Consider the following 21,661-nt stretch of genomic DNA (forward strand, 5'->3'; position numbering starts at 1 on the left):
ATAGATTAGCTAGGTTGATGCATAATGTAGACTTTTCTTTTGTTTCTTTGTTGCCTTTTGAAATAAAGATTCTGGTTTGATATAGCTAAAGTTCCATACTATTGGTTATACTTTTTGTTTCGTTGGGGTAATCGTCCTCACATGTACCCCAAAAAAAAAAAAAAAACAAAAACAAAAAAGGCCCCTCATGTTAACTGAGTTTTGCACTAACATCCTATAACCATGCATCCCCATTTGTATCACTCTTATACAGCACTAGAGTAGAGAGGCCTATTTATTTAAATAAGTAGATAAGAAATACTAGAAAGATTCAAATCTTTGACCTTTTGTTTAACCACCACATGCTTGAATCAATATGGGGTGAAAAATATGGATGCCATGCCATATGGAGAAACAACATTGGAAAATGAGTTTATAGTCAAACACACTCAGGACCAAATTGGTTCTTGGACAATAAAAATCACGACAGGTATATCTGATGCTTTTCCTATGATAGGATCATCTTTGATAGCATGCTAGTGTTCAACTTGACCTATTTTTATAGTTTATACACTTTATATCGCTCTTTCTTATAATTGTATTTGTGCTAATGCACTTTCCAGTGATAAACATTTCTTCATTTAATATAAAGGCATGTTTGGTTAGAGAAAGTTGAACTATGAGATGGGAACAGGAACGAAGGATTTCTATTCTAGTTGTTTGGTTGGAGAAGGGAGGAGTCTTATTTCTATTCCGATTTTATAGAAAAATATGAATACCCTAATTCTCTAAAATTCAATCCCTACTTTTCCCTCATATTCAAATATCATTCTGATTTCAATCATGAATCAATCGTGTCGAAAGATATGGTTATTCTAATTTTTATTCTAATCCATTTCAATTTTTGATCATGAACCAAATATGCCCTAAGCATTTTTTTCATTCACTTGGCTATTTCAGAGTGAACAAAGAATTTAGGGTACATTTGGTTTGCAATAAGAATCAAAAATGAAATTTGAATAGATTGGACTGGGAATCTGAATTACTATATCCCCTAAGATATTTGATTTGTGACCATAATTGAAATTGAAATATGATCTGAATATTAAGAGAGAATAAGAATTGGATTTTGGAAGGTTAGGATATTTCTATTCTTCTTTGAAATTAGAATAAAAATAAAATTCTCTCCAATCAAATGGTTAAAATAAAAATTATTCGATTACCGTATCCCTAACTTGCAGTTTTCACGTCAAAAAATGACATCACGGCTTTTGCTCTATGCATTGTAATTGGCATCATTCAAACACCGTCACTTCTCTTTACCAAAAAAAAAAAAAAGAAAAAGAAAAAGAAAAACACCATCGCGTCTTGTATAACATATGCTTTAAAATGGTTGCTATCTTGTGAATCTCAGCAACAAAATATCCAAGCGGTCCCCTAAAAAAAATAACAAATTATCACAGTATCTACCTAACATAAAGTCCGTATTGGCATCAATTCCAATCCACACAACCTTTCGGGGCACCCGGTGGTGGAGGTTTCATCTGGGGCTTTGGGGAATGGGGACCTAGTATTGATTCCTATTATTAAATTTATTGCTCTCAAAGTATACGTTTAGGACCCATTTTTATAACAATGTCTCATATACTTCATCAAAAGTAAGAGAGGACAAGTAAAATTAATATTACATATGTGTATTAGCTAGCACAGGATAAATTAGTAGAAGTGTCTAGGATAGGGCCAGGTTCGGTTATGTTCGGTCTAAAAACATTAAACCCAGACTAGCGTATCTTATTATTGATGCAGGTCCGGGTTTAAGCAAGGTGTAACTTCACTAAACCCAAACCCGATCTAAAAATTTTAATGGTTCTGGGTGTGCCTTGATCATGGAGGCCAATCACCTTTCTTGTTATCAAAGACAATCAAATTATGATCTCCCATTACCAAATGATGATCTCAAGAAAAGACATAATTAGATATTTATGCTCGCAAACATTATTTATTACCTTTTCCATTTACTATTTCTTGCAGCAATTCATTAAATAGACGTCTAAACATACGATTTGACTTCGGTCAATACGAGGTTAATAGAGTCTAAAATCCACATGCAAATTGAAGTCCATCTTATTATATAGTTTAGCATACTAATATGATTATTACAATCAATTTTTTTCACCACTTGGTGATCTCAAAAACGCGACTTTGACTTCTGCAATAGATTTTTATCAATGATGTGGACTCTCAATTTAGAATACCCATCATTTTTTCTGGTTGGTGGGATAAGAGCATCAATACTTTTGATAGGAGTGTATACCAACTCGGTTGACCTTTAAAGCCTAATGACCATGGGCACAGGTTAGATAGAGCGTGACCACACGCCCCATGAAGGTGTAGGAAGCCATAAATGGCCACAATTTGCCTTCTCTGGAACGAGAGTGAAGTGGATCTCCTGTGGAACCACTTATACACTTGAATCAACAATAAGGCTGATAAAAAAAAAAAAATTCAAGCCTATGGAATACATACCACAACCGATGGTGATCAAAGAGATAAATTACAAAGTGAACTTTCAAATGAGTTATTACACTAAATAATGATTGTCTGATTTGGTGCCACGCCACAGCCAATTCTGCTTGCACTACGATTTATCTCATTTCTCAACCAAGCATATCAAAGATGTTTACTCTTGATCATTACTCAGCTGATAACTATGCTTCATATCAACTTGCCACCAAAAATATTAATTAGCCTATCAAAGGATAGAATATCGTCATTTGTTGAATGGAGTTCTGAAAGTTGATATATTTCATTTTCATTGACAAGGGACAGATTTTACTCTTCTCTAGAAATATACACGGCTTGTGCAAAGATTATTAAATGTCTAGATTACATCAGATGAGATAATTTCTATAGAATCATGTAGCCAGCATTTCACATATTCTTCAGGCTGACTTGTGAAGATTGTGAAGAATGTACAAGGATGCAGATGACAAGAAGATGCAAACCGAGTAACTAAGAAGATCCATTCCTGTAGCTATTGTAACCATTTTGCTTCTTTCGAACATCTTTACCAGAAGGATCATGACAATAACATGTCCTACCTTTGTTTTCAATTCATCAAGAGAACTTATTTTCATCCATTTTGGCCTCTCCTGCATGACAAAAGAAACAAAATATTTAATTCTGCCTTTACTGCAGTCTGGCAATATTGGGCACTTTCAACTCCGTTTCTCAATAAATTTAGAGGATAATAATTACTTGGTGCTACAAATTGTAGCAAACAATAAAATACTGAGGTATGATTTATCAAATATCTGTATTCCATAGCTAAGATCAAGGAGTTCCAATCGATATTCAGGAAATAATATCATGGTTATCAGCAAATGAAAGTTTTCTATTTGATGAACAATAGATTATATGTTCATAAGATTATAAGAAACATAAGTAAGTTATTAGCAGATAATGTTTGAAGATATCAAACAGTAGTTCGTGTTTCAGCTAATGATATTGGGGAATTGAACAGTGAGCAAAAGGAAGACAAACTGCATCCAGAAATTTCTTGATGACTAAGGCATTTCAAGGACAACCGTGACAGTGTTAAATCACATAGCATCTTCATCAATTAGCTAAGAACGAAGACAGCTTCCAGATTCACTTTCCAGTTTCCATGCATAAAACCAAATGGTTCTATTAGATTGTTGTCAATGTTCTTAACATGATTAATGAGCCTATGTTATAGATTCAGCATTATTTAGTTGCAATACCTAGAGAAATCTTGTACTTCACCTTTGTTCTACTAAATGGAAGCATTAAAACTTCTTCAATTATTTAAAAAATCATGTTATTTACCTCATTGTCTTAACTGGTTAACCAAGTGAACTAAATTTATCTCATGAATATCCAGGTTTTAATTGGAATATCACATTGCTCCAATGTGCACAATTTTGCACCTCTTCAGTGCTAGCTCTCCATTAAAGTTTTGAAATAAGAAAGAAATGAGTAGCAACACCACAAGCAAGGCTGAAAATGGGCTCAAGCCGGCCCCAAGCCCATCGGATTGGACCGACTACAAGTCGGGCTACGAGCTAGACCAGAATATTATCAGACCAGGTTTAGGCTTGGATATAGAGCCCATTTTCTTTTCGGGCCGGGCTCGAGAATACCTTTGGCTCAGCCCAAGCCCAAATGTAAGCCCGATCCCCAGCCCAAAATTTCAAGCCCTAACTAGCTTAAGTTAGGCTAAAAGCCCGAGCCCGAAGGATCCAACCCTCAGTCATCCGATCATCATTAGATGTCAAACTCAAACCCACAAAAAGCCATAAACCATCCAATCAAAAGTTTTTCCACGAGCCCTTATCATCAGAAGGGCGGCGGCAAGATAGGTGGAGAGGGCTACAGCACTGGAGGTGAGGCTTGAGGCGAGTGCATCGATGGCAGCGGCTCCACCGGCAAGGGTCATCATGGTGAGGACTGCCATAAGGAGGATGGAGAGAACCTTGTTGCCAACAGCTGCCGTTCTCTCTCTCTCTCTCTCTCTCTCTCTTCTAGGGTTGAAGATCGCTAGAGCGAAAGAGAGAGATTAGGGTTAGGATTTTGGGAGAGGTGCAAGAGAGGGGCGAGAAGGGATGTGATGTTCTCCTCTCTCCCTCCACCGTTGGTTGGCCATCCCAAAAAAAGCGAGTTGTGAGGGAGTTCCTATAAAAAGGGTAGCCACATCTTGGCCTTTGAAGGAGGAAGTCGAGTGCTCGAGATAGGCACCCAGCAGCAGCAAAGGCATGGTAGGTCATCCCGTGGCCATTCTTGGAGAACGTGCTCAACAACCATGACAGCACCACCGCATGTCGCAGCCCATCCTCCTCCACAAGCCTGCATCGTCAGCAAGACCTCCCTTCGCTGCCTCTTCCCCAATTGGAACAATCTCAAGGTGATTGGCTGGGATGGCCCAATTAGGCTGAGGCTGGGTTCAAACCTGGATTTTTCAAAAAAAGTTGGGCCTAAGCCCAGTCCTAAGCTCAAAAGAATTTCGGGTTGGGCTCGGATAGGGGCATGGCCTGGCCCAATTCCAGCCCTAATCACAAACATGTTTCTTCTATGCAAATTAGTCTTGTATACGCAATTAAAATATTATAAAAGTAACCTTCCAGTCTTTCTTCAACCATAATATTTTCTTTTGAAGCACCTAACTTAATCCAAACATCAAGTTTTCGTCTCCCTCTGCTTAGATAGTCTATAGATTCATTCCTGCCCTTGTCTAGACCCAACCTTTTAAAAATAACCATAAGCTGCATAACAAGATTTTCTACAATTTCCTTAGCCTTTCTGTCCTTCAAGATCCTCATTCATCCGGCCTTCATGACTATTTAACACAAGCACCATTTTCCTCAATTGCCTTCTATAGACTATATCAACTGCCAAGATGCACCAATATTTGTTTATTTTATCTATGAACTCTCTAATAACTTCACTTGCAACTCTCCTTGCATCAAAAAGGAAACTGTCATGTGAACCATGATCATGCTGCTCATGGGTCACATGACCATAGTGCACCAAGTGCAGCGGGAAGGCATGGATTTCTGGCATGCATGGGTAAGCTATCCTAGGGTTTTTAGTTTTCATATTTTTTCTCTCTAACCACCTTCCCTTCTGAAGTGCATTTTGAATTGTTCTACACAGGATTATGTTTTTAATTCATCAATAAGAATCTAGAATCAAAGTTATCAAGTATATGCTTGCTAATTTCTGTTTAACATATTTGTTGCATAAAATTAACTTCACTTTAAGTATTACAATTAAAATACATTTCAAATTCACAGAAACACAAACTACAAGTTACAAACAACAAATTGTTATATGTGAATAAACATGATCTCTCTTCACGTGTCAGCATAATAATATCCAATCACATTAAACAATCATGCTTAGGAATTATAAAAATAATAATGTCATATTGGTACTGAAATGGGATGAACTCAAAATGTTTATATAAGCAAACACCTGTGCTAATTATTCAGTGAAATGGACAAGAAATTTTCATGAAGAGCATGCAGGAAAAGAAAATTAAGTTATTTGATGTCTAATACCATTAATAGACAGAGTGCAATATACAAAATATAATACAAAATACTTATCTGGTTGTGAGATGCAATTTGACACCAGTTTGCAAATAGATAGGTCATTGGTGTCAAGATATTTGAGATCCATATAAATTCTTGCACTTTAGGTAAAACATACAGTGCATAAGTGCACAGGTGATAGAAAGAGGGGTAAAGAAGGCAAATGAATGAATCATACATCTTATTGTAAAGTATATTAACATTTGAGACTATTATCAATGTTTATTTTGTACAGATTACTCGTACCTTCAAAGAGAACATTCCAAACAAAGAAGATCCCTTGAGAGCACGGTCTATATCAGAAGGTAATCCAGGAGGCACATTGCTGATAAATAATCCATATAAACCCATACCAAATATTAACATTACAGTACCAGCAAGATAGACATCTGCAAACAAACAAGCACGATTCTAATAAGAAGGCTACCATAACAAATGAGACGATGCTGTTTCAAAGAAATTCAAGTCCTGATTTATCAAAAAGCAAATTACATAGATACAGTACCAAATCAATGGATGTTGAAGTTTATCTCCTTTGTCTTTAAATTAAGAAATTCAGACCAAAATTTAGAAAACTTAGGTGACATATCCACGCAACAAAATATGGCGTACATTGATATATTAGACTTTCAAATGTTATTAATGTAGACCATTGCCTGCGGACCATTAATGTACATTGTCTCCCCACTCATCAGGTGGCCTTTAAGGTACCATAGCAGACCCCTCCCCAAGACAAAGTTGTCTTAACCGAGAATCCGGCACCACTCATCAAGAATTGATGTCATATCAAAGCCATTAGTTTCAGATCTTTAGTGGACCTCACCTTGATCCACAAAGTCAACTCTATATAAATGAAGCATGCTGATTGGCTGTGACTAGGATGAAAAATTCACCCACTCATAATATGCATTTCTGTTCTTGAATGTATCATACCTAAAATAACTCGATTTATTTTCTAAGTAAAAAGTTATTGCAATGATTTCGATAGTTGAATATAGCTGAACTAATGAAGTATTAGAAATTATATTGTTCTTAATTATATTAGACATAAAAGTGTAACTGACATAAAACTGATAGAGCAAGTTCCAGAATTTGTCAAAGAAAATTACAGTTCAAGTTACATCTTGGTCTACAAAAAAAGCATGTCCTAACTTCATATTCCCTTTTACTACTTCTTGTCAACTAGACATAAATTTTTCATCTTCACCTAAGTTCATCATCGACATTATATTGTTATCGGTAAGAATATTCTTAGAGTACCTAAAACCAAGATTTTAAATTCCATGGGACGGAGGTGTCTCAGTATCTCCATAGAACAGGACACCCCGTTGTCCCGTCTTGTCCCAACAACCATCCCAATCATGCATCGTGATGGATATCCTCCATCTCTCTCCACTTCTTTTCTCCTTCTTTTCTTCCTTCCTTCTTTTCTTTCTTTTTCTTCTACCTTCCTTTCTTTCCTTTTTTTCCTTTCTTTTCATCATCCCTTTCTTTTTTTTCTTTTTTCTTCTTCTTTCTATTTCCTTTCTTCCTTCTTTTCTACCTTTCTTTTTCTTCTCCCTTTCTTTCTTTCTTTCATTTTTCTTTTTCTTCTTTCCTTTCACTTTTCTTTTTTTCCATCTTCTATTCTTTCTTTCCTTTTTCTTCTTCTTTCCCTACATGGATGTGTTTCGGAGTTCCGACTCCGTCCCAATCCCATTTTCTCACATGAACGGGACAGGACGGCCGGAATGCCCTCCGTCCCGTCGGGACGTAAAACCTTGCCGAAAACATGGTAGTTCAACTAAGACTACTGAATTTTCGACAAGTCAACCTACACCAGTACTTGACTTCATGCCCAAAAATCTATATACTTTTCATAAAATGACTTGCACCAACATTAAAGACTTTCTTTCTCAATCCTCCTTAGGCAAGTCTACAACAATGCTAATAACAAAGAGAGTACACAGGCATTTTAACTCTTTTTTTTTTTTAGGAAACTCAAATGATAATTTTCACTCTATTTTACAAATTAGAAATATAAACCCTAAAACAATAAGTTTCCTTCCATAATAGTAGGTTTTTTTTTTTAAACTCTTCCAGCGAGAACAAGATATAAAAGGTAAGCTGACATTTTTTTGTTTTGATAAGTAAGCTGACATTTTTGCAGATCAACCAAGTGACCTATTCTGATTAAACAATTACCAAAGACAACAAAAGCTATTAACATTCATACACATAAAATGGCATTCCTAAATAGACCAACCAATAGCTTTATCTGTTAGAAATGTTGTTTACAAGAATTTCAACAATGAATCACATAGTTTCCTGTCAAATGTTTCATAAACAACAACAGATTATTAATTAGATAAGTAAATTAATTATAGAAAACAAGTGTTGCATTAGAATGGAAAAAAAAATCCTCACCAATTGCCTCAACTAATCGTAGTACCATCTGCCCAGTATGAACTCCCTTGATGCAGCTTGTCCAGTAAACCTTATAAGCATCAACTATGTAAACACAACCCTAATTAAGAAAAGGAACTAAGATAATTAGATCATAATTAAGAGAAAGAATAAAAAATAATTAGACCACCTAAACCTGACATGAAATGGAAAATATATCTTATAGATAACATGAAGAACTGGGAAAATAAAGAATCTACATGTTGCTAATGCATACGAGCTGATCATCACAAGCTAGGTTAATAACAAATGGTATACTGGGGGGCATAAAAAAAAGCCAGGATAATGTTTAGAATATGCCAAAAGGAAAACAACTACTAGAAACCGATCAACCTGGATCAAATTGGCAAAAGAATTCCATATCACATATCAATCAAGGCTTTAGAACAACTTCTTTAAAACAAAACCCTAGCTTGCAGCCATTAACCACCTATGCAAGAAGGTCTAGTTTTAATTATAATTTATTGAATTTTCAGAAATTCTAATGACTATCACCCAAGCAAATGTCATCCTGTATTAGCTACAGCTGATTTCGTGGCTAAGGTAATTCCATTTGTTATAAGGCAAGAAGGAACTTTGCATAATCATAGATTTCTAGTAGGCTAATTTGTTATAAGGCAAAAAATTCCAAGCTCAACAAGCAAAACAACCCTAGAGTTGGAAAGAAATCAAACGAAAAGAAAGAGTGAACAAGTCTGATTCGGGATGCATTTAGACCAGGTATGTGATTTTATGGTGCCAAAGACAGCTAGTGACGTGCCCAACCATAACCCAACTAGACCAAAACTATAAAGCTGTAACAATATAACTCAACAATCAGCACAGTTTGGCATGTGCTAGACTGGACTAGGTAGGGTTGAGATAGAAGCAACATGTTTTTTAGAGATGTCTAGTAGTATATAATTTACAGTATCTAATGAAGACTTCTCCACACTGGTATTTTTTTTTCAACCATGAGATTCGCTAATTTATGATGCATGTAATCAGTACAATGTATTGATTACCATATTGGTCGGTACCATACTATACCACACTATGTATTGGTACAAAGGTTTGCCATATAGGTCCGTACCCTAATATACCGGTGGTGAGCCAATATGCTGTATGATTCCATACCAACACTCAGTATGCTAAGCTATATGGTATTGAACTGCATAATGATACTGTAATGGAAGGTACCTATACAAGATCCAATATCAAAATGACAAACCTTACATTACACACTATTACAGTAGTGTATTATGTAGAAGCCATGATCATAAGGTATAAATTAACCAATATGCAACATATTATTTTTCTCTAACCTATGATATAGATTGGGTTTAGGGTTGTGTTATAACCTGTTGAGTGTGACTTGAATTTGATGTTATCCATAGTACGAATCCGATCTATTTTGGACTTTATTAGTCCATTTAGGTATTTTGATCTTTTCTCTTTGTTTTAGGATTTGGTGGCTATATATATATATATATATATATATATTGTAATCACACTTTTTTTTGTTATTGAAGGGCCGTCTTTTATTATTTAAGCCGTCACATACTCTTTGTATTCCATCTATTTTGATATAGTGAAATCTTTCTCCATCTTCGCCCATGGACATAGGCCAAAGGCCCAACCACATAAATTGTTGTATTCTATTTCTTTCTGCATGTGATTATTTGCTGTTATTTTGGATTTCATACTAATTAACAGGTAATCTTGCAACAAATTGATATTAGAGCTTGAGGTTTAGATTTGTTCAAGTTTGTTTGTCAGATCTATTTTGAGTTTTAATTATCTGTTGATTCTATTTTTATGTTCCTCACAATTTTTTAGTGATGCCTATAAAATTCGAGATCGAAAAATTCAATGAGAAGAACAATTTCAGTCTTGTGTGTGTGAAGATATGAGTCCTATTGATGCAGCAGGAATTGCTAAAGGTACTAAAGGATAGAGATGCTTTGCCAATGATGTTGTCAGAGGAAAATAAGGATGATCTCCTAGAGCACGCACAGCGTGATTTAGTTGTCACTGGCAGATGAGTTTCTGCGAAAGGTTGCAGACGAGCAACCTGCTGCAGCTTTGTGGCTTAAGGGTAACCATATTAGGTCATTTGCAACATTACCATGCATCTTTCAATATCATGCAAACAAACAACTGCAAATACATTTGCAATTGTCAATTGCAAACACAAAAACAAAAACATTTCTTAAAATTGCACATAGAAATCAGCATTTCTACTTGTAGCTGCAAGTCCTATTGCAAGCTATCAGCACACACTCATTCCAACCCAACATTCTATTTTGGCTTGCACTCTTATTTGGCTCTTTTCTATGTTTAGCAAGTCAACACATATTCATATTTGGCTGGCACTCCTATTTGGTCTTTCTCCTTATTTAGCTATTCTACATTTGGTTTCTCTTTACTTAGTATGTAATCGAGATATTCCTTCTTCTTGTAATTGCTACAATAGCTAGACCTTGTAATCTATATATACTTCTATTGGAGAACAATGAAATGCAAGAATCAGAAATTATCCTCAATAAAGACATTACCTTCTTTATGGTATCAGAGCCTTGAAGCTCCAACGAGCATCTCTTCTTCTTCCTCCTTCTGTGCTCTCTCATGGCCACCAGTTCATCTATCTCCACCTCCTCCAAACCCTTTTCTCCTCCTCCACCCAACACAACGACCCCTCTCACCTTTCCATTGGCACAGCATTTTCTATCTATCAAATTAAATGCATCCAATTTTTTGATCTGGAGAAAGCAAATTACTCCCTTCTTAAAGGGTCAAGGCCTGTTTGAGTTCCTTGATGGCTCTCACCCACAACCCATCGATCCGATTGCCGCTACTGCTTGGCAACAACAAGATGCCCAACTCGTAAGCCTTCTTGTTGCTTCATTATCTGAAGATTTGGTTCCTCTTCTTCTTGACAAAGAAACTAGTTTTGAGTGCTAGACCACTCTTCATGAAGCCTTTGGTTCAGCATCTCCTACCAGGCTCATGTCTCTGCATCTAGAGTTGCAGAATCTACATCAAAAACCAGATGAGACCGTCACCTCTCTGCTCCAACGTGCCAAAGCTGTAGCTGATGAACTTGCTGCCTCTGGTAATGCCCTCAAGCCAACCGAATTTAATCTTCATGTATTGCGTGCTCTATATGATGATCTACAAGATGCGGTCCCTGGCATTCTCAACCGACACACCTCTCCGACATACACTGAACTTCATGGGCTGTTACTTGCCATGAAAGCATGTGGGCATTTAGAAAATTAACTGTTGCTGATGCCACTCCTACCAATCCTACCGTCAATACTGCTCAACGGTTCGTCCATTCTTCTAATGACCCTAGGCCCTCTATTGGCCGTGGCTTTACTCAAGGTCGTGGAGGACGTGGCAAGTTTGGTCGAGGTCGTGGTCGTTCTGGTCCACCTAATGGCCGTGGTTCTCAATGGTGTTCGTTTTGCAATCGTAACAACCACTCTAATGCCACCTGCTTCTATCGCCCTCAGCAACCATATCCGTACTTTTCCTCTCCACAACCCAATGCCAATTTCTCATATTCACCATATCCAAATCCAAATCCATCTCAACGTCACCCTAATCCACCACTTCTCCCTACCCCTCACCCCTCCACTGCCCTCACTTGGTACCCAGATACAGGAGCATCTCACCATATCACTCCTGACATTCATTCTATGTCCTCCTATGATGAGTACACTGATCCTGATCAGGTGCATGTAGGCAATGGTAAGGGATTACATATATCACATATTGATCATGGTTCTTTTTCCACTCCCTACTCTTCTCTTTCTTTTCAGTTATCTAACATCTTACACGTTCCTTCTATTTTTAAAAATTTACTTTCCGTACAACAGTTTGCAAAAGACAATAATATCTTTTTTGAATTTCACCCCTCTTATTTTCTTGTGAAGGATCGAACTACCAAGACCATAGTGTTATCCGGTCCGAGTAAAGGAGGATTATACACTCTCCATTCCAGTCCTTCTCCGTTGTCTGCATCTGTTCACGTAGCCGAGAGCACCACTCTTGATGGCTGGCACAACCGTTTGGGCCATCCCCATTATCGCTTGCTTCGCTCCATGGTGAAGACCAATAATCTACCCTGCAAGTCTGCACATCTTCGTCCCCTTTGTCCCTCATGTCAATTAGGCAAGTCTAGTAAGTTGCATTTACCTCCATCCCATCGTCGCAGTCAGTTTCCATTAGATCTTATTTATAGTGATGTTTGGGGTCCTTCTCCTACTCCATCTTTGTTAGGACACCGCTACTACATAATTTTTGTTGATGATCAAAGTAAATATATTTGGTTTTATCCATTAATACGCAAATCTGATGTATTCTCTACTTTCTTACAATTTCAAGACTTGGTTGAACGGCATTTCTCTCGTACTATTAAATCAATCCAAACTGACTGGGGAGGAGAATTTCGCTCTCTTCCTCAATTTTTTCGTAAAATTGGCATTACCCATCGTGTTGCTACTCCTCACACCCACGAGCAACAAGGGGCTGTCGAACGTCGTCACCGTCATATTACGGAAACCGGCCTATCCCTTCTTGCTCATGGATCCGTGCCTATGTCATACTGGCACTATGCCTTTGAAACGGCTGTTTTTCTCATTAATAGGATGCCATCTAAAGTCTCTAGTGATGTATCCCCCTTCGAACTCATTCACAACAAATCACCATCCTATGCCTTCCTACGAATTTTTGGGTGTCTTTGCTATCCTCTTCTTCGTCCTTACACTCGGCATAAAATGGAGTATCGGTCTCAACCGTGTGTGTTTCTCGGCTATAGTCCCTCTCATAGTGCCTATCGATGTCTCGATTTAAAAACAAATCGTACATATATCGCTAGGCACGTTCGCTTCGACGAATCTATCTTTTCTTTTCAATCTCAGTCTTCATTAACTTGTCCACCACCATCATCTCCCTCTTCCCCACCTTGGGGCGTTACATTACTTCAACCTCTACAAGAGGCCACCCCACTACCATCCGTTCCTCCACCGATTCCACATTCTCCTTTGCATCGTCTGTCCAACTCATCATCGGCTGCATCCCCCTTTTCTCGGTCTGCCTCAACACCTCCTATGATCAATCCCACTCCAAGCCCTTTTAGCATTAACGACTCTGCACCTGTTCGGACCAGATTACCACCTTCCCCTACAAATAGCTCCCAGCAAGACAAAACCTCCCCTGACCCACCTGCCCAACCCATCCGTACACATTCCATGGTACTTCGATCCCGTTCCAACCAGCCATCCGTCCTCACCACCACTATCCTCACCATAGAACCTACTTGCTTTACTCAAGCCTCTAAACACTCTGAGTGGCGTGCTGCAATGACTGAAGAATTTAATGCCTTAATTCGTAATGGTACGTGGTCTCTTGTTCCACGTTCATCTCATCAAAAGAATTTGGTCGGATGTAAATGGGTGTACAGGATCAAGAGAAAAGCTGATGGGTCTCTCGAGCGTTACAAAGCGCGTCTAGTTGCTAAAGGGTTCCATCAGCAACTTGGCCTCGACTACAACGAGACATTCAGTCCGGTTATCAAACCTACCACCATTCAGTCTATTCTAAGTATTGCAATCTCTCAAGGTTGGTCCATCCGGCAATTAGATGTTCATAATGCCTTTTTACATGGCAACCTAACAGAAGAAGTCTACATGTCCCAACCGCCAGGGTTTGAGGACCGCGACCATCCAGATTATGTCTGTCATCTCCACAAATCTTTATATGGGTTAAAACAAGCACCCCGTGCCTGGTTTCACCGTCTCTCCCAGTTTTTTCTCCGACTAGGGTTTGTTGCCAGCAAAACTGATCCTTCATTATTTATTTTAAGGATGAGATCTCATGTCCTCTATGTGCTCATCTATGTTGATGATATTTTGGTAACCAGCAATGACTCCAGTCAGATCTCTCTTCTCCTTCAACAGCTTGCTAAGAAATTTTCTATTAAGGATCTTGGTGATCTCCATTTTTTCTTAGGAATTGAGGTTGTTCGGAACTCTACTGGATTATTATTATCTCAAAACCACTACATTAAAGATCTTCTTTTAAAGGCAGGCATGGTTGATTGTAAACCTGTTCAGACCCCAATGGTTATGACAAAAGATTCTGATTTAGGGGGTGCTCCCCATCCGGACCCCACACAGTATCGCTCCATTGTTGGGGCTCTTCAGTATGTTACATTGACACGTCCAGATATTTCCTTTGCAGTGAATAAAGTATGCCAGTTTATGCAGTCTCCTAATACTGATCACTGGATTATGGTCAAACACATCTTACGGTACCTTCAAGCTACAGCTGATCATGGGTTACATATTCGCCGATCCACCTCTCGCTCTCTCCAAGCTTTCTCGGATGCAGATTGGGCGGGTAGTGGGACTGATAGGCGTTCCACTGGGGGCTATGCAATTTTTCTCGGCCCCAACCTTATTTCTTGGGCATCTCGTAAACAGAAAACAGTTGCCCGCTCGTCCACAGAGTCTGAATATAAAGCCTTAGCAGATGCATCAGCTGAACTTATCTGGCTTGAGTCATTGTTTCAGAAACTTGGCCATCCCTTACATGGTCCCTCGATTCTATGGTGTGACAATATTGGGGCCACTTATCTGTCGGCCAATCCTGTTTTCCATGCTCGCACGACGCATGTCGAAATTGATTTTCATTTCGTTCGTGAACGTGTTGCAAGACATCAATTATCTGTTCAGTTCATCTCCACCCAAGATCAGCTTGCCGATATTCTCACCAAGCCATTGGGTACCTCCCGTTTTAGGTTCCTAAGGGACAAGCTGAAGATTCGTGCTCCCGATTCTTCATCTTGAGGGGGTGTATCAGCACACACTCATTCCAACCCAATATTCTATTTTGGCTTGCACTCTTATTTGGCTCTTTTCTATGTTTAGCAAGTCAACACATATTCATATTTGGCTGGCACTCCTATTTAGTCTTTCTCCTTATTTAGCTATTCTACATTTGGTTTCTCTTTACTTAGTATGTAATCAAGATATTCCTTCTTCTTGTAATTGCTACAATAGCTAGACCTTGTAATCTATATATACTTCTATTGGAGAACAATGAAATGCAGGAATCAGAAATTATCCTCAATAAAGATATTACCTTCTTTACAAGCAAGTGAAATTGCAGGCAACCAAACAGTCCCTAAAGAAAAATCATAGATAAAACAACAATAAGAACCCCTTATTATATTTAATTTAAGATCTCAAAATTCACTGGAATCTCATTTATTGGAATGGGTCGGTGCAGGTATGCAGAAGTGGGTCGGTAAAAAATTAATAATAATAACACAACACTGAGGAAGCAGCTACAGGGATGAATTTCCAAGGAGATTCGGAAGCAGACCTGCCAACCACAACATAAGATTCCTTCTACTAAGATCTGAATTATGGTTTCCTCTGAAAAAAAGAATTAGGATGCCTCAACACCTAGGCATTTGGTATTACTACCAAATTTCTATTTTTAAAACATTAGTATTGAAACTCTAATTCCATTTTTTTCTAATTTTTTAAAAACATAAACATGCTGGTACAGTTGAGTTCTTTTAAAACAAAAACTTCCACAAACAGCAGTTGTCGTCATGATAATGGTAGCAGTAGCAATGATAGTGGTAGTGGACGCAATGGCAATGGTGGTGGCCGCAATGGTAGTGGTGATAATGGTGATGGCAGTAGGGGTAAAACAAAACCCATTTCTCTTTTCGGAAAAAAAAAGAAAAAAAAATGCCACTTTTAATAGCTTTCACTTTTCTCAAACACCAGACCATGCTATCAAAATAGATTTTTTCATCGAGTCTTCATATTTTATTTTTAAACACTGGGAAGTAAAAATCATACTGATACCAAATAGCGCCATAGCTTTAGACCATAATCTTCTTGCACAACATCTTATCTGGAGAAGCTTATGAAGTGCAGTTCCTTGCACCTAATATTAAAAGAATAAAATGTTTTTTTCTATTTATTACCTTTTCACATCAATTTTATTAGCACCACCACCATAAGTTCCTAACCATCAAGCACTAACACAATAATTTGGATTAGCTTTAGAAATCATTCTACATCAAAATTCCTTGTCAAGAGCCATATCTCTTGTCAAGGTAACTTTTGAAATCCTTTCTCACCACTCTATTCACATTATTTTCGAACTTCCCTCCTCCCTCCCTTTTTCTAACTTTTAGACACATATCCAAGCTTCTTTCTTTAGCAAGAAAACCCAAATTTTCACTGCATGACCTCATAACACATCCTAGTTGATTTTCCACAAAACTATTCTAAATTGATGCAACTTCTAAGCTTCATAAAACGTGCTTAATCTCTACTTATGTTTTGCTTTTTACCACAACATCATGCAATATTTCTCAACCCATCACAATCATATTGCATGCTTAGACCCTCATGACCACCCAATACTTTAAACCAAAGAATATTACATACATAAATATTAATTTAAAAGAATTTCACTTGAGGAATGAGTGATTACATATTATGCCATCCAATACCTCCAATTCATATTGATAAACTATGATACATCCAAGGAAATGAATTTGATAGTATATCTTCAACATTAATTAAAAAAATGCCTTGTTCTATTTTTATGTGTATCACTTATAAAAATGCCTTGATAGTATATTGTGCTTCTGTAGATTTTAAACTGTTTATCACCTAATTCTTTCTCGATAAATACAATTTGCATAAAACACTGTTATCATCTCATTTTTGAATATTGTATCATTAAAAATAATGGAGAACATTATATTATCTCTTAAACATCAGTAGAAATCTTACTAGTATTGAGTTTAAAAGCTATGAGGTAAGTACTATTCCCTTATGTAAACTAATTATAATTGAAATTCACTTGCCTCCAAATAATTTTCTTCCATTCCCTGTTCCTGCTCCTTCATACACGTGTTTAAAAATTTCAAGGAAATCTTGAAATACATCTTTTCTTAATCCCCAGAAAAGTACCATTTGTTGTTCTCCAATATCTGTTCTGTAAGTCAAAGTCCTATTTGATGTTTCTTTTCAGTAGTAAAAAAGAAGATATGTTGATTCCAAAAGATAATCAGACAACACACTGACCAATTTTCAAAATATGGGTGAATTGAATGCCTGTGTAGGTGGTATTAATGACTATTTTCTAGTCATTCAGACATGTACTGCTATTCATCACAAATGGCAGGAGGAACAGGTTTTTCTAGGAAAAAAGACTATTTGTACCCTGTAATACTTAAATACCTCTATAAAACTTATATATCAGTTTGTTACGCTGGTGCTTGATTAGAGATTCCAGAACTGCACAAACAATTAATAGGTAAATCTTGTACATGTTCTTGTTATTTAGTTCTTCAAGGTATAATATATACAATAATCATTCTTTTTGTGTTTATACAAAGCCATCCAGAGCATATAAGAATCCAAGTATGAGAAATGATTGATGATGTTAATGAACAAAGCAGTTACATCAAAAAATTTTCTTACAGATTACAGCAACAATAAGTTACATAGGTACCAATAAATTCCAAGATCTTGGAGATTACAATATCACATCTACAATCAAAAATGTAGTCAGCTCCATGTCAATGTCTAAACATTATAAGTTGAAACAACAGAGTTCTGAAGCCCCTTGCTCACATTAATGATGCTCTAGGAAGAACATTTAGATTTTTGCAATACATATCTAACTCTATGTTTGAGCAGGTCTTTAACCTCAGATCTTTTCTTCTTTTCTTTTCTTTTCTTTTTTTCTTTTTTTATGTTGGGAGGGGGATGTTGCAGAGTAGATTGAGTCTTTCACTATCCCATTTAGGCAGTACTGACCTTTGATTTATCACTACTTTCATTCTTAATCTTAATTACATAGAACCCTTGTGCATGGACATTGAATATTTTGCTCAAACCATGAAGCTTGAAAATCTTTATTTAGTGTATCTTGCATACTTGGTTTTTAGGTAAATAGAAAAGTTCAAGCATGCAGATGCAATTGAAACTTTCAGACTGCAATCAGACTATGTGCTCTCAGAAGAGTATTCTAATGTCTTCCAATAAAAATTACTAGCGGTTCTTATAACCATGAAACCTGAAATTTTTTATTCCATCTGTCTTGCATAATTGATTTCAGTAAATGGAAATGTTCAAGCATGCAAATGGAATTGGAACTTTCAGATTTAATCATACTATATGCTCTCACTAGAATATTCTGATTTGTTCAAATAAGCATTACTAACAGATGTCATACCATCCATTTTGATTAGCACAGTTTTCACCTTTCTGTCAAGAGCTATATGTAAATCTTCCTTTTAGATAAATCCTATCTCACTCCCTCTGTCAACATTTTAGTTTCTTCCCTCTTTTTCCTAATATTTGCAAACAAATCGAAGGTACCATCCTACAAAGGATTCCTATGTTTTGCATCCGTGACAATACCATCTCAACTAAACATCTATCACTTATTTTCTAGGATGTAACTCATAAGCTTCCCCAAGTGTGTCCTCATTAGAACACACATCCATCACATCTTTCTCATAAATGCAACATGTGTTTTATATGTCTGCACTTCCATTTTTAGCTTACTTTCTGACTTATACAAGATTGCACACCTTTTGAATTGTAACAACCCCCCTTCAATGTTGCTAGCATGTTACAATCATAATATGTAATAGAAACTCTCCATTTCATCCATCTTTAGCCTGCACTTTATCATATATCCATCTTCCTATGACTGTTCTTTTGCATTAGGAGAATTAATATTCCACTAGGAAACAATATTATTCGCTATCAAAATAGTCCTTGTTTACTAAGATGCAAAAGTTAAATTTCTGTGTAATCATGTTCATATCTGGCCAGCAGCCTAAAGAGAGGAGAGGATAAGCTTCTGCATTAGCATTCTGGTTTAGTTCCATCCAGAAGAACAAAATAACATGGCCAGGCATGAAACAACAATTTACTTCAAGTAGTCTTGGCAGATAAATCTAGAAATGTTCTACTCAAAGAAACTCATGAACAAAATTATTGTAGTGTTATGCGGAAGCCATATCCACCACACATTGAGATCCTAGCCTCCGGTGTATATATATATAAGAATATGGTATCCCAACAATAAAACTTCTAATAAAACATTTTTTGCAAATTAGATACCTTTACAATAAATATTGTCCAACTATGATAATGGATCATGGCCAAACTAGAGCATAGTAAAGTTCCTGCAGCCATGTTCAGAAGATTTGAACATGATCATTTCTTCAGGAACATTTGTGAGGCAAATGACAAAAGATAACAAGGAGCTATATGAAGCAGTTTAACAAGCTGCACGAAATGGAAGTGATCAATATCTCCACTAGTGAACTGGAAAAAATTTCTGCCCTTTGAAATTATCAGCTAAGAGATGTACCAGTCATCCTAATGGGGAAATTTACGATCTAAGATATCGCATATTTCAGCAAGAAATTGCACTACTAACCAAGACATACATGTAATTGCCTAGCTACAGTAACAGATGCTAGCTTTTCTCAAAGAAAAATGGTAATACAATTGAAGTACCTACATTCAGAAAGCATAATAAAGAACCAGCAAGTGAACCTCCAACAGCTAGAAGAGCCAAAAAGCGAAAATCAAAAATCACCTGCTTCATAGAAAATAAGGTTACAATATTAGCATGTATACCAAGCACGCGAAACGAAGCATCAAATACAATAATAGTGATACATAAACCATGAAAAAGCCTGAGAAAGGAAATCAAAAAAAGAAAGAAAAAAAAACTTTATAGTGTAATTATAGGCAACTAGTACCCTAACCCAACTACTAGGGATTTAGCTAATTTATCACCTCAGAAGCCTTTCTTCACAAGGGTCTCAAGAATCCCCACAGCTTTGGATAATCCAGAAGGAACATCTAGATCTTATGAGACATGATGTTAACTAATCTCTCCAACCTCAAAAAAATATCATTCGACATGTTTATAACGTAGTTGTTGCCATGTCGATTAAAAGCTCCTCGGGCCAATTACTTCCACGCTAATACTGACCAGCATATTATGCGAACAAGATTAGTTACATTACTAACCAGTAACTACCTTATGCCACTGAAACATATTAATCGTAACCAACTTGCTCTGAAGCATCACTAGCTGAAATTGATTTCATTCTCATTTAATTGGATCCAAATGCTGGAACTTTAACTTGGTTCCAGAGTAAAAAGAAAGGGAGACAGAGAAAAGTTTAGTAACCTTTTCGACAGCGGACTCGGTGGAGGACACGAGGCGGACGACGGCATTCCTGCTGTGCTTCGCGGCAAGCTCGTACTTGAACCCGGCGTCGGGCTTCTGCGCGCTTGAGTCCATGAAGGGGGTGGGCACAGGGGGGGAGGAAGGAGAATGAGAAGCCTTGGCAGTGGTTTCACCAGAGGAGGAGGAGGAGGAGGAGGAAGAGAGACAGGCAACAGGGAGGCGGCGAAGCCCCGGGTTTGTTTGGGATTTAAGGGGGAGGGAAGAGATGGGTGTGGTGCGGATGGACGCCATCAGAGCCATTTTGCCGGTCCCCCGCCGCCGGTCGGAGAGCAGAGAAGAAGAGGAGAATAAGAATTAGAGAGTTTTTTTTTTTCTTTTGACCCCTGATTCCATTTCACTGTGTGGTTGCACTTTTATCTTCTAAGCGGTACAAAGGCTCGTGTCACATCTTGCCTTGCCAACCGTTGATGTCGGCCTCTGTCTCGCACGTGCGTGAAATGGTAAGATTTCCACCTCCCATCGATAATATCTATCTCGCACCTTTGTCACTTTGGTTGCATGCCTATGACAAAATCAAAAAGCGGAGATCCTGTTGGAATAAGGGAGCTGCAAGCATATTCGATGATTTGCAAAAGGAAAAACCTACACATTTTATTTAAGGAATGTAATCTTATTTTTAATGAAGGTTTTAAACAAAATGTGAATCATTATTGGCCATTGTAACAGTTTTAATGACCTTTATTTATTTTAAAAATAACTTTCAAATTTTTAATTTGAAAATATCCGCTGTTATAATGATGCTATGATGGGAAATAATAGCAGAGAATAATGACATTATCTTTCCTTTTATTTTTTATTAGATAAAATAATATTAT

The 21,661-nt window shown here is 37.2% G+C and overlaps 1 protein-coding gene across 2 annotated transcripts; it reads right to left on the minus strand.

Annotated features, from left to right (window-relative positions):
• Positions 1–2,723: 2,723 nt before the first annotated feature.
• On the minus strand, positions 2,724–21,184 carry LOC105057565 (uncharacterized). 2 transcript variants are annotated; one of them, XM_010940208.4, is made up of 5 exons: positions 20,787–21,184; positions 20,106–20,183; positions 8,499–8,598; positions 6,339–6,481; positions 2,724–3,131 (listed from the first exon to the last, which is right to left on the minus strand). In XM_010940208.4, exons 1-5 carry the CDS (start codon positions 21,084–21,086, stop codon positions 2,922–2,924), a joined length of 831 nt encoding a protein of 276 aa, XP_010938510.2. In that variant the 5' UTR covers positions 21,087–21,184; the 3' UTR covers positions 2,724–2,921. The 2 variants fall into 2 exon arrangements, with proteins under 2 accessions (XP_010938510.2, XP_010938511.2); XM_010940209.4 differs by lacking the exon at positions 20,106–20,183.
• Positions 21,185–21,661: the final 477 nt, after the last annotated feature.

This window comes from Elaeis guineensis, chromosome 14 (assembly GCF_000442705.2).
Source record: "Elaeis guineensis isolate ETL-2024a chromosome 14, EG11, whole genome shotgun sequence".
In the NCBI taxonomy this organism is placed as follows: Eukaryota; Viridiplantae; Streptophyta; class Magnoliopsida; order Arecales; family Arecaceae; genus Elaeis; species Elaeis guineensis.